The sequence below is a fragment of the Mauremys reevesii genome, linkage group 2, assembly GCF_016161935.1.
Source record: "Mauremys reevesii isolate NIE-2019 linkage group 2, ASM1616193v1, whole genome shotgun sequence".
In the NCBI taxonomy this organism is placed as follows: Eukaryota; Metazoa; Chordata; order Testudines; family Geoemydidae; genus Mauremys; species Mauremys reevesii.
The window spans coordinates 22060409-22075327 of NC_052624.1; the positions used below are offsets into that span (position 1 = coordinate 22060409).

The window sequence follows — 14919 nt, forward strand, 5'->3', positions numbered from 1 at the left end:
GGGGGGGGGGGTTATAGCAGCTTTCAACTATCTGAAGGGGGGTTCCAAAGAGGATGGAGCTCGGGTGTTCTCAGTGTTGGCAGATGACAGAACAAGGAGCAATGGTCTCAAGTTGCAATGGGGGAGGTCTAGGTTGGATTTTAGGAAAAACTTTTTCACTAGGAGGGTGGTGAAGCACTGGAATGGGTTACCTAGGGAGGTGGTGGAATCTCCATCGTTGGAGGTTTTTAAGGCCCGGCTTGACAAAGCCCTGGATGGGATGATTTAGTTGGGGTTGGTCCTGCTTTGAGCAGGGGGTTGGACTAGATGACCTCCTGAGGTCTCTTCCAACCCTGATATTCTATGATACTATGAATTCAAGCTTGAAAGACATCTGGCCTCTGTCAACTATAAAGTGGTTTATCTGTGATAAACTAGGAGCCCACACTCTGAAGCAATATGGTCAATAGCCTCTGGGGGAGACTTACCAACTAAGAAGTTAAAGTTATTCATATAAGATGCATGCACATTATTCATGATGCAATACATTACATAGGTTCAGACATGAGAGGTGAGGTCCGATTCAGATAAGCATAAAGGCTTTTGGGACCTTATCTCAACTTCTGAGTCTGTAACACTGGGCAGGAATTTTGTGAGGACAGGCTTTCTTTTACAACTCTGATCAGTTTTAGGAGGCTTGTGTCATGTGAAGTGCCATCTTTTGGGGAAAAAATTCAAAATAGAGGTCCAGAGCAATTGTAGTGATTAAAGATCTCATGGCACTTTTTGGAAAAGTAGAGGTGTTACAGTGGCTTGTCCAAATTCATGTTTAGGAAATTACATTCTGATGCCTTAAATTCAGCCTCTAGTTTCAACTGTATACATTATTTTCTTTACTCAGTGTTGTTTTGTATAGTGTTGCTGTGAGCTGTTGAGCAATAGTCACTCAAAAAAAGAGGGTGCATTTCGCGGATGGAGAAAAGCATTACTGTGTATATGCAGTATACCAAATGATTTCCCATTTCCCGTCAACTGGATTTGTCTGAATGATAGATTTGAGCTAGAAGATCTTGTTCACCTTTTACACATTCTAGAACTCTGTTTCCTTTTGTGAGTCTGGGTAAGGAACAATATTATAACTGTTGCTTAGCACTATGAATGTAGGTGTGCTTGAAGAAACTGCCTCCTTCTCGGAATTCTAAATTTATGCTTATTCTAATTTATACTTAGTTTGTGCAACTGATGACCCATCTCTACTCCTCAATCCCATGGATAGGTGCCAGATAGATTAGGTTTTCCTACTACCAGTGTTTTCTTGGAAGAACCACAACGGAAGCCACTGAAAAACTATTTTCAGAGTTGTGGAATTTTGGTACAATTATATCCTCTCAGAAGTTCTTGATATCCAACAGAAAAGCTTACTTGAAAATAATCTTTTCCCCACATGTAGATTACAACCCACTTTCATATTTCCTGCCAAGTAGCATGTCCATGAGCCACCAACAGCTGAGGTTACAACAGTGAAATACTGTGAGAAGATATGTTTCTGACCCATTTTTTTGACTTTCCTTCCTTTTACAAAGAGACACAGAGCTATTTCCTTTCTGATTCTGCCAGTCTCTAAAGCCTAATACTGGCTAATATGGTCCAGTGAATAGAGCACCAAATTAAGACACTAGGACCAGGGTTCTATTCCTGGGTCCGTGATTTACAGTGTGAACTTGGGACAGTTATATAACTTCTCCTTGCCACAGGTTCCCTACCAGAAAAATGGGGAAAACAATACTTACCCACCTTGCAAAGCACTTTGAGATCTATATGTGACAATCTAAATGTAAGCATTGTGTAATATTATAATTGCACTGACTTGATGTGCTGCAGAATTAAAGCACCCTGGATAGATGTGACACTGGATATTACCAGCTAAACTAGGCCCCCTAGCAACCTGGCTAAGAGATTAAGCTGGGTCTTTCAGTTGTGGTAAAAAACAACATGAAGATGATTATAATCCCATGTAATTTCCACCACTGTTAATTTATCTAACTTTATGTAGTATTGTTGTATGCATTTTTAAGTGCCCATCACCAGAGGATAGGGGAGCTCTTCCCACAAACAAATGGGAACTGCCATAGGCACCAAGGCAGTGACTAGCTTCTAAAAGAGCTGCATCTGGGTAGCGATCATGACTGATGTAATCAGGTCAAACACAGCAGGCCCCTCAGGTCTGATCAGTGTCAATGTTTGAGAACATTGACTGAAATCTGAAGTTCTAGAAACAATAAATGCCTTTTGGGTAATTGGTACAATTCATTTAGTGTTTTCATGGTGGCATCTCCTACTTTCTTACTGGTGCCATTGAGAAGGCTCACTCTTCTCTCTCTAAAAATAAGACAAATATCCTAAACTCCAAATATATGCTTTTACAATTTACTGTACATGAGCAAATTTGCAATAGACACAGAATAGATTTCACCCAACTGAATGGTTTCAGGTGAACCTTGCAGTGTGTGAGGTTTTTCTTTTAAAAAAAATAAGGCAACTTTAGTTACATAAAATAACATAAAACAAAATACCTGGTTTGCTGAAAAAGTGGCTAAATACTTTTGGACAAGGGACAGTGACAGTCTCTCCAATTTCAGCAGGGCGCCAGCAAGTAATGTTATCCCAAACTCCAATACATCCTGTGAATGAAAATGAAAGTTGCAGACCTGAATCCATCAAAGTGAAATAAATGTCTGGAAATAAATCTTGGTCATCTTATTCCTACTTAAGCCAATGGGAGTTTTGCAGGAGTAATTAAAGAAGGATTTGGCCCTTTAAGGAAAATTGCTAAGACAATATTTACTAGGAGAATGGTAAAAGATTTAAAAATAAGAACCCACTGATTAACCAGTCACTTTGCAAATCAGTGCCCTTGTTCTGGAAATGCATTTATTTATGAAGTCTACCACACAAATAATGTCATTTTGATGTGATCATACTGAAGGAATCATCTGTATGTAATGAAGATAACAAAGATTAATGAGTAATTTCTGAGGGTTCATATGTATTATGAACTAAATTTTAGAATTCCATTAACATTTGCTTAATTAAAGCTAAATAGGATTGGTGCTTCTATAGCAATTCACACAACATCCAAAAATGGAGTTCATTGCACTAAGCAATAGGATAATGAATTATTTGAGTCTGTTCTGATTAATGTATTTTCAAAGCAGTGTTCAGGAGTTACACAATTAACTTTCCTTACTGAAAAAAATGGGTTTTGGGTAAAGAATTCCTCCTCCTCCAGATGCATTACCAGGGCATTTGATTCTAACTTTCAGAACGACAGATGAAGTACAAGGCCCTGATCCTGCAAAGATGTATGGGTGTGCTGAACTTTATGGAACGTGGGCACAATCCAATGCCTTGTCCTTCCAATGACCATATTGGGCACTGGATCAAGCCCTGTGAATATTCACTGGAACTAATCATAGTGCATAGAGCTAAACATGCACATAATTTCTTGCAGGATCAGAGCCCAAGTAAACAGCTGAAATAATTAAACATTATTTTTATCAGGATTTATAAAAACATCCATTGGTGTATGTGCAAGATTCTAGGCAGTCACATCGATAAAACATTTGTGGCAAATTGCCGGCACTATTACGATGGGTCTCGTGCTTTCTTTTCTTTGGGTGGGGGTTCAGGGCGCCATTTCTTGCCCCTGAATTGGAATATTAACTGCCCCACTAGTGTCCTAGAGGAGGGGAGTGGAGAGGGAGGGACCTGGGCCCACCCTCTACTCCAGGTCCCAGCTCAAGGGCCCTGAGGATAGTGGTAAACCACTTGAACTGACGGTTCCTTCCCCTGGGCTACTTCCCTCTCCTGCCCTTCAGTTTGTGGAGGGGCTTCCTGCCCTCCCTCTGCACAAGCCAGGTGCCCCTTTACCTAGGGTCTTGGACTTCTTAGCCCACCGCAGCACTTCTCCAAACTTTCCTCTGCTTCCCTTCAAACTGTTCTCTGCTCCAACACCAATCCTTTCTGCTCCAACTCCTCCAAACTGTTCTCTGCTCCAACACCAATCCTTTCTGCTCCAACTCCTCCAAACTGTTCTCTGCTCCAACACCAATCCTTTCTGCTCCAACTCCTCCAAACTGTTCTCTGCTCCAACACCAATCCTTTCTGCTCCAACTCCTCCAAACTGTTCTCTGCTCCAACACCAATCCTTTCTGCTCCAACTCCTCCTCTGTCTGATTGAAGCAGGAGTTTTTATCAGGTGACTGACTGCAGGTGCTCTAATTGGCTTCAGGTGCTCTAATTAATCTATAGCAAACTTTCTTCCCTCTACAGGGAATAAGGCTCCCTTCTAATACTCTCCTGCTGCCCTCTGGCCATGCTGTATCACACATTTTAAAAAAATGCATATCGTGTTGCCAACAACTGGCAGAAACAATAGACTACCTGCAAATTAAATGTACAGTAAATGTAATGGAAAGAGAGTTAAAAAAACCAAACCTATCTTTCTCAGTACTTTTTACATCTTTTGGTAAAAGATGATGGAAAATTTGTTCCTTTCAACAGAGAACATAAAAGGTCAAGCTGATTCAGAAACTGCTCACATTTTAGGATTTCTCTGCTAAAATACTGATGGTCTTAAAGACACACTGTAGATTTAACATGTGTCAGTGGTGTTACACTTTTTAAATTCTAGAAAAAATATCAAAAAGAAAAATGGGATCAGTAGAAAATAATTATTTTATCGATTTCATTTCACCATGACACATCAAAGGCTAAGCGCCATCTTTTGTTAAACATGTCAGCTGTGCTACCTGTCACTGGTTTTACTCATTTAGAGATAACACCATCAACACAAGATAACATCAGTGTTCCAACATTGATTATTTTTTATTTAATGAAGAGATTGTGAGCAGATTTGTGGTACAAAAGGATACATTTAGTAATTTTCTATTTGATAAATCTAGAGAATAAATGACACAATATACATTCCAACAGGGGGGTTGGGAATAATTTACATAATCGGGGTGCTGAGAGCCATTGAACCAAACTATAAACCCTGGATATGATAGAAACCACTTCAAGCCAGGGGGTGCAGCAGCACCCCCAGCACTCCTAGTTCCAGCACCTATGCATTCCAAAATCTTCTGCTATAGCCAACCTATACTGCTTTACATTGTAAGGCCAAGCCAGCACTGGAATGAAAGAGCTTTACAAAAAATGGAAGAGCTGTATTAAAAAAGAGCTTTGAGGCAATTTCTTGGCATTTCTTTAAAGAAGTAAAAGGAGCTGGTGGGGCTGGTGGCTTCTTAAAGAGATCTGCTGTATGGTTAGTCCACCTTGAGCAAGAAAACTGTGTTTCATATTCATTTTATATTGAACCCAGTAGTAGGGGATACATTATCATAATACATGCAGGGCTTTTATCTAAAACAGAGGATCTCAAAGCATTTTACAAATAAAATAATGAGACTTCGCCCGTGTGAAATAGCTAGGTATTATCACACTCATTGGCAGCTAGAGAAAACAGTCAGAGACAGGGTGACTTCCTGGTAGAACATAGAATATAAACAGAAGTCCTTACACTCAGTCCCCAGATCTAGTGAGTAAACAATACTTCCTCTACACTGTTGGGGATTATAAAATATGTGTCTCTCATTGACATTAACTGGAGTGATGTGGTTTAAAATTCCAGAAACTGGTTTGACTATTAAGGGATAAGAGTTCTGAGAGTAATACTATGTGACTGCCTAAGAAATCAATGTTTTATGAATAACTGCAGACAGAAAACTTTACAGTTTTTTTCTTCTATGCTGTAGAAAACATGGTAATAGAACAAAGTTAATTCTATATGTTTCACTTATTAGATGGACTACAACAGAAACAGTATTATGAGATTCTACCTTCAAAATCTGGCAAACTGAAGTTGGAAAAGTAATATTTTAATATTTTAGAAGTTGTATATTTAGATTAAACCATCAAGGTGCTATAAATCTTGAGCTAGCTTGTTAACCAAATTGAGCAGTACCTCACTTTGTAAGTAGTACCTCACTTCACTAGCCATTGATTTCAACTGGCCACACAAGGAGAAAGGTACGACTCAATGTAAATAACGTTGGCACAATCTAGCCCTTAGAAAAATTGTGGATTCATGTTTTCTGAGCTCAAAAAGTTTTAGGACAAGTCATAAACCAAAACCATTTGTAATAGAACCATAATACACAAGCACCCCAATGCCATATAGATATTAGTTACCATATTCATGGTCATGAACATTTAAGGCAGTGAATTGGATTTAGAGAGGAAAATGAAAGTTGGAGGTAAAATAACCCCATGGTGATTATGGGACAAATCCTGCTCTCAGTTACACTGTTAAACTCCAGAGTAACTCCTGCAGGAGTCCTGCCTCAAATTCTCTATACCTGTAATGGGGTTTACAAACCCCATTCAGAGCATAGACAGAGGTGCAGGGAAAAGTCTCTCCTGTTTACAAGCAAGCAGCTTGATCACACCCACACTTAGCTGCTGGAACTGCCAATCATTGCACCATTACAGGCGCAGAGAGTTTGAGGCAGGACTCCTGCACACTTCGTAAGGTGCCAGGGGGAAGCCCTGTTTTGCTGCACCTAAGGAACTCCACATCTGGGGAAGGTGCAAAGCTTTCCAGCATGCTCCATCCCTGGGTGGATAAGACCAATAAAATGAGCAAATGTGTCATGAAAATGTGTGCGTACCCCCGCCCCCAACCCCAAGAGCTGATGGCTACAGTGATTTTTCCAGCAGAACACTCAGTCAAATTCACATCATTATACCCTCAGATCTGTCAATGTGAGACAACCAGACACCCTTTTCCCAATATACTCTGTGTATAATGGTGAATGTACTGCAATGATCTGCAAATTCTTTAGAAGCCTTTACAATGTCTCAGTTCTTAAACATGTCATGGTGTTATTGTGGCTGTAGTCTGGGCAGCACTTAAAGTGATTCAGACAATATGGACTGAGGGATCATTCTGGATCTTCAGTGTAAAAAATAAATCTCAGATTCAAAACTTTATTTATAGAAAATGTCTGACAGAAACAGTCACACAGATCCAAACACTGAAGTCAGTGGGAGTTTTGCTACTGATGTCAATGGAATCAAGACTTGGTCACTAAACTGTAAAAGGCTAGTCAGAACTAACACAAATGCAGACACAGTATGTCTTACTACCAGAGGCATGTATCTTTTCCTGTAGTGTAGTTTGTGAGCGTTAAACCTGACTGAGATGTTTAGAACAATAAGTATGAAAGCTGTTTCTATAACACATTTGATAAAAAATTATATTAACCTTTTGATTTTAAAAATTCACAAAAAAAATTTAAAAGAACAAAAATGGAAATGAAAAACAGAATCAGCCTTGAAATTTATAATTCCACACTCCCTGCATTTTTTAACCTGCTCTAATGAGATGGGGAGAGGCCTTTTTTTTTTTTTTTATGGCTGTCATCTAGAGTTGTCAGTGAAATACAATGCCTATTGCTGAGAGTTTTTCAGACATTGCAAGCTCTCAACCATAGATGAAGGGACTGTATCTTTTCTGAATTCATAGATCCAATGGATGTAATAATAAGATATGCAATTCCATCAAAATACCAAGCATGAGTGCAAGAAAAATCATGAGAATGAAGTTTGAATGTCTGTGATCAGAATTCCATGATGGATTTTCAGGTTTAATTTATGTATATTTTAGGTTTATTTATTATGATACACAAAAATCTGATAGAGTTGCTGAAATGTCCTGGAGGCATGTGTAGTCACTGAAAGGCTGTGGGTGCTCCTGAAAAATGCTGGAGTGCCAAAAACTATAATGCTGGAGTCAGTGAAAACTGTGAGAGCTGCTGAAAGTGCTACAATCTAAAAATATATTCTTTTCTGGGCTCTCAAATTATCTTCTCCCCTTTATTATGTACCTTTGGTGACATGGCATTTCAGTCACATATACATTTTTGTTGTTAGAAAAGTACTTCACCTAACAAATGTCATATAGCTAGGCAAAATATTTGCAACAAAATTTGAAAACTATGAAATAAGAGGTATAGACATCTTCTAATTTGGAAACATTTTTCCAATTTAGTTAAAAACCTGAAAAATCTCAATCTCAATCAAAGTCCTGATAATTACTGAGTGACTATTGTTCTTTACCCAATTTTCAAGGGCAAAAACTTTGAGATAGTTAGACAAATATTAATTTTCACAAAATCATGCACAATTTCATGAAAAAATATAGATTGTTTTTAACAGTCCTAGTAATCTTCCTAACAAGACCTACCATGTACATACATTACAGACATTGCACAGACTATTCATAAGGCTATTCATATACTGTAGGAGTTGTGACTGTAACAGATCTTCTCTGCCAACTGGCAAAGCATTCACTGTCACGTAACAGCAACTTCTATCACACCTGACAAACTCACTACACCTAGCACATTGCTGTCATAGTATTTATCTATAAAGAATGTCATGCATAGTATCAAATGAAAGCTTATATCATACTGGTCATCTGAAGCATTGCAAGATGTATGTAGGGTTCTCATTCAAGAAGTTGTATGCATGTACTAAAACTATGTTTAAACTATGTAACCAGGCACGGTTGATAAACAAAATGCTCCCAGACAAAGGAATGTTGAGTTACTGGTCTGCCTAGATCTGTGATGTGAATTAAGCAGGATAAGCCAAATATAAACTTATTTGCACCTGAGATAAACTGGAAGAACAAGTTAACAAGAGGATGAGAAAGCAGCATGGCGTCAGCATACTAGAGCATAGACAGCAGGGAAAAAGGATCTTAACTGGGAGTGCTCTCCAAAACTATACCTTTCAAAGGTTTTCTGGACTATAAAAGGACATGAAGAGACCCCTTTAGTTCTTTGCACCCATGAAAGTTAGACCCTGGTGCTGTGCTGAGAGGTTGCTTTCGGTCAGAGGTTCTCAAACTTTTTCTATCTGAGCCCCTTGTTGCCCCCACCCCCAACATGCTATAAAAACTCCATGACCCACCTGTGCCACAATAACTGGTTTTCTGCATATAAAGCCAGGGCCATCATTATGGGGTAGCAAGCAGGGCAATTGTCTGGGGCCCCATGCCACAGGGGCCCCCACAAAGCTACATTGCTCAGGCTTCAGCTTCAGTCCCAGGGGGCAGGGCACAGGAACCTGGGCTTCAGCCCATGTGGTGGGGCTTTGGCTTTGTGTCCTGGGCCCCAGTGAATCTAATGCTGGCCCTGCTTGGAGGCCCCCTTGAAACCTGCTTGAGGCCCACTAGGGGGCCCCGGACCCCTGGTTGAGAACTACTGCTTTAGGTGAGAAACTGACCTTTGACAAAGATTTAGCCTGTTGAAAGTTATGATTAGTGTCTTAGAAGCTTGTTGTTATACTTTTGTTTTATTTATAACATCACTGTTTCCATTATTCTTACTCCACACTCACTTGAATCTGTGAATCTCTGTTCTTTGTTAATAAACTTATTCTCTTTTTACTATAAAGTCATCTCAGTGCTGTGGTATTAAGTAGTGTTTGTCTTCTAGTTGAATCAAATAAGCTGGTGTGTACACTGAGGTCTCTGGAGGCAGCAGACTTGGTAATTACTGTGAGTGCCCAGTGACAGGGACTGGACACTACAGGGGAACACTTCTGGGAAGTTCAAGAACTGGGATACAGCAAGCGTTAATCTATAAGGCAAAGTAAAATCTGACAGAGTTCTGAGAAGTTTGTCTGGGATAGCAAACAGACTGGTGTGACAAGGAGCCATCATCCAGGTTAGTACTAGCAAGTCTCTCTCTCTCTCTCTCTCTTGCAGAGCAGGGGGGGTAACACAATGATCTATGGTTTTGAATGCCTCAAGGAAGTGCCACAGGAGTATTAAGAAACAACAGCAGTACCATTTGCTGCAAAAGGGGTAGTCTCCTCCTCTGAGTCTATTGTATTTTTCCTTTTTTAAAATATCTAAGTATTTTTAGGGGTGGGATACAGCCAGCAATTCAGGTATTATACTTACATTGGTTAATCTCAGAGTAGATAATAATCAATATTTTTTATATCAGACTTTCTTGTTCAAATTGGATTTTTTAATTTAAGGTTAGGATTTAATTTAAGGTTAATGTAGGTTTTCTTTTAAAAAATAAACCTATTTAAAATTTAATATGAAAATGACAATTTAGGTCAAGACTTAAATTTATTATAATATATTTAAAACATTTTATTAAATATAAAAATAATATTAAGAAGCACATGCTTGCTGCCATATTTTAAGGAAAGTCAAACCCCTGACTGGTAGAAATGGTAGATGGTGGCGTCAATATAGTGAGTGTCATACTCACAATGGTGGGAAGACTTTTCCCACAAGAAGGTTTTGTGGAATTTCCAAAAAAATGTTCAGATTTAATGATTGGAGATATACCAATCTCCTAGAACTGGAAGGGACCTTGAAAGGCCATTGAGGCCAGCCCCCTGCCTTCACTAACAGGACCAATTTTTGCCCCAGATCCCTAAGTGTCCCTCTCAAGGATTGAGCTCACAACCCTGTGTTTAGCAGGCCAATGCTCAAACCACTGAGCTATGCCTCCCTCTAGATTCACCCACTCACCCCTGGAATCTTTACCACACCATCCCCATCTCTCTATTCCCTACTATGCCCAAACAGAAGGCCCAGATTCAACGACATCTCATTAATTCCTCTTGGAAGAGAGTTACTCAGGGCTTTTGCTTTCTCATCTCAATAATTCCAAACCCTTATTTTTCACAATCCCTGATATTCATTTCTCTGCATTTCAGCTTGTCCAAAACGCAGCAGCTTACCTTCTCTTGAGTGCCCCAGAAATGGGAGCACATTCCCACCATGTTAGATTCATTTATGCATTTCCTCTCCATGTTAGCATCTTGTACAAATAAACACTTAAGCCTTGATTATTCGCTGTGTACCTTCCCATCCTGACACAGACATACACAGAGTGTACTGTGCCAGTAGTGTTATTTCTCTGACTTATCTCTTTCTTGTCTCCCTGCCAGGGGCGGCTCCAGGCACCAGCGCGACAAGCGCGTGCTTGGGGCGGCAAGCCGCGGGGGACGCTCTGCTGGTCACCACGAGGGCGGCAGGCAGGTTGCCTTCGGTGGCGTGCCTGCGGAGGGTCCACTGGTCCTGCGGCTTCAGCGGACCTGCCGCAGGTGTGCCGCCAAATCCGCAGGACCGGGGACCTCCACAGGCAAGCCGCCAAAGGTAGCCTGCTTGCCGTGCTTGGGGTGGCAAAATACTTAGAGCCGCCCCTGCTCCCTGCCATTCCCCATACATCTCAAATACTATACTTCTCTTTACCTCCGCCCACTACAGCTACCACACTCAGAGAACAGCTCCTTCTTCCATGCTACCCCACTGCCTGGCAGAGCTTCCCTGAACCTAACTGATTCTCTTTTCAAGTTTCCTCATAAGGACCCTTTCTTGTCCCTGGCCTATGACTCCCACCATGTAATAAAACAATCAATTCCAACCCCTCACAACCTAGCAGCTTCCCTTTGCTCAAAAGGCTTCCTTGAAACCTGGCCATGGAATCGCTGTTCCCTCCCTACATTCGCCTATAGAACACATTTTATTTGCATGGTTGGACTGTAATGATTGTGATGCATTCAGCATGAAAGACACAGTAAACTAAAGTGCATTTCTCATCTTTCTGTTTGTGTATGTACTGAGACTACATGTATCACCATGGTATCTTGGCTCCTATCATCCTGAATGAAAATTATTTAGGTATATATGATTCCATCCCCCTAAAAATATAAAACACTAGGTTGGATAGGAATAAGTATAATTATATTATATTATATTATATTATATTATATTATAATAATAAACCACTAGGTGGCACTTTACAATTGTATTATAGCAGAGAGTGCCAATTCAAATAAAGTCTTGAAGAACTCTGGGAGGAGGAGTGTTTAATACTTTTTAGTAAAGGACTTGTGTACAATAAACAAGATAAAATGAAAGCCGTCTGAAAATGAGCCAGTAGGTTTTCAGCTAGCCCACGGTTTGTTTTAAAGTTTGGGAAGCATTATATTTTGTACTTGATTTCCACTCACATGGTAAGCAGACCATACATTAGAGAGGCCTCAGTTCCTATGGGCAATGTTTTTCCAGACCAAAGCTCTGAATGCAATACTATGCAGTACAGCATACATGGCAGTTTACAAACATATGGACAGAAATTCTTTCTCCATCTTTTGATATGTAAATGAGAATGAGAGGAAAAGAGAGAAGGGTAAAGAAATCACAGACTTGGGAACAAAGCAAATTTAGAACAAGCTCACAATGCTAATGACAAGAAGGTGACTACAGCCATAACAGTTCCATACCAGCTTTCTCTGACACTAACTCAGTGTTACCTTGATAGTAACCTTTTATGTCTGCTTTACATTTACTTTGCACAGGGATAAATGACTGACATAATAGGGTGCGATGCAGATCAGAGGGAGCTGTGTCACCCTGGCTGGGCAGCCTGGGGTGTCTTGCAATGCCTTACTGTTGTTGTGCCCAACCTGGACCACTCACAAACAGCTTGCCAGCATGCAGGTCACCCCCAGCCTGCCAGTCACACTCTGGATCTCAACAGCCTTGGTTATCCTGCAGGGTAATCCCAACACACTCCCAGTCCCAGATTTCCCACCAGAAATGTATGCCTTGTACTGCCCTGCTGTCTCCCAGACAGTCCAAATACTTTAAATCTGTTATTCCTGGAAGGGAATAAAATACCACCTTAAATGGAATTACCCAGACACTTAAATTAAACACACTGGATTAGATAAAATAATAAAACAAGTTTATCAACTACAAAGAAAGAGATTTTAAGTGAGATAAGTGATGAGGCATAAAAGGCAAAAATAGTTAGAAGAAAATAAAGATAAAAATGCTTTCTAGTGCCTAGTTTAACAAACTATATTAGATTCAAAGGAAAGTTTTTCATCACATGCTTCCAACAGCACTACTGACCAAACTTTCAGGTCAGGATCCCTTCCCCAGAGTCCAATGGCTGTTTCCTTTGTTTTCTCAGGTGTGGAGCATGAGATGGGAAGAGAGAGAGAGGGGACTCTTAGGGAGTTTGTTCCTCTTTTTTATAGTTTCAGTCCCTCTCTGAAAAGCATTTCCAGCCGGGAAGCAAGAGATAGGGGTCTGGTGGAGGAAGGAGACCTCATACTGTTTCTTTGCTAAGATGCAGATCTCTTTGTCCCTGCCCCCCACTTTTTTGCCAAAGAATGGCTACTTCGCAGGTGATGGTCCATCAGCTTTGCTGACTCCTGAATGGGGCATCAGCTTGTCCTTTGTCTTTGAGGAACTGGTTTAGCCACTCCCCAGACTTATCTGGGAACCACACTTTAGTCATGATTTCAGTTTATGTTCAACTTCATATCTTTACACATTTAACATTGCTACATGCATTTTACCATGATATTACTGATCCACAAGTTTTCAAATGATATCTCACAAGGCATGCCATATACAAAGATTATTATAATAGCATGTAGGATGTGAATACAGGGATGCATTCTGTCACAATGACTATATTGAGTGCAAGGCTGTGAACAATCCATGTAATATTGGCTGCAATGGGCTGAAGCAGTCTTGCACAGTTTTCCTGAATATTTACTAGTCCAGAGAGAATCTGGTTGCCCAACAATACGTAATGGAGTTAAATTAAACCAAAAAAATTACTTGCTAGTTTATAAAAATTACTAGCCCTTGCAAGTAGAATTTTGCAAGGCTAGACTATACAACAAACAGATTCCCTTGGTTAAAACAAATAAACATAAATAGAACTTGGTTTTTATTTATCAAAAATGCTTCTTTTCTAATGTATCTTTGGACTTAGTCTAATAAATGTTGTTGGTAAAAAAAATTCTATTGAAATTTTTTGACCAATTATTGGGTTTTGATCAAATTAAATTTTTCAGAAAAAGTATCTGCTTACCTTGACATTTTTCAATCTTAAAACAGACAATCAAAACTTCTAAACAAAAATATTTTGGCAAACAAAAATTTTCAATGTGTGGCTGTTCTGTTTTTTTACAAGTTTAACTATTGAAACCAAAATGAAAAAATTAAAATTTCAAGCAAAAATGAAAAAAAAAATTATGGGAAAATTTTCCAGGGAAAATGTCCTAATTTCCTGACCAGCCCTACTTTTAATATTGTTTGGGGATTATAAATATTTGTTTGTATGCCTGAATGGATGAATGTATGCATGAATGGCCCTGAACTTTATCTAGAACATTAGCAGTAGAAAGTCATGCTAAAGATGTTTAAAAGACAGTTTTCCATTGGTCTGTAATAAAGTTTAGGACTTGCATCTATGATCTTACATCACAATAATTTGGACATTCTTTATAAATATGTTCTTTGAATACTAGTGTAATATCAAACACCAAACCTCAATACACATGAAAACTGCACATTTAGAAAACTAGTAATGGTAATTTTAGTCTCTTTACTAGCAGTAAATGACTGACAAGACAGTTCTCTTCTCTGCCTAAAGCTAGCTAGAACATTCAACTAAATGGATGAGTGCAGCCGCCATGACCAGCCATGGTCTTGCAGAGAGAAGCTGAGATAGCTGGGCTAATTGGGTTGAGGGCCCACTTAAATTAGCATAGTGTCCTAGAATTGGATGCTATATTGGATATCACTATGTATCTTGGGATTGGACACCAGGAGATGTAGAGATAAGAACATAAGAAGATCATACTGGGTCAGACCAATGGTCCGTCTAGCCAAGTATCCTGTCTACTGACAGTGGCCAATGCCAGATGCTTCAGAGGGAATGAACAATTATTAAGTGATCCAGCCCCCAGTGTCTAGTCCCAGCTTCTGGCAATCAGAGGTTTAGGGACACCCAGAGCATGGGATTGTGTCCTTGA

General features: G+C 39.7%; 1 protein-coding gene across 1 annotated transcript in view; it reads right to left on the reverse strand.

Annotated features, from left to right (window-relative positions):
* Window positions 1–14919, reverse strand: part of VIPR2 (vasoactive intestinal peptide receptor 2) — a 91059-nt gene that overhangs the window by 58004 nt on the left and 18136 nt on the right. The window contains exon 3 of the mRNA XM_039521420.1: window positions 2553–2660. Coding sequence (XP_039377354.1) covers window positions 2553–2660 — 108 coding nt within the window. The remainder of the gene's footprint in view (window positions 1–2552; window positions 2661–14919) is intronic.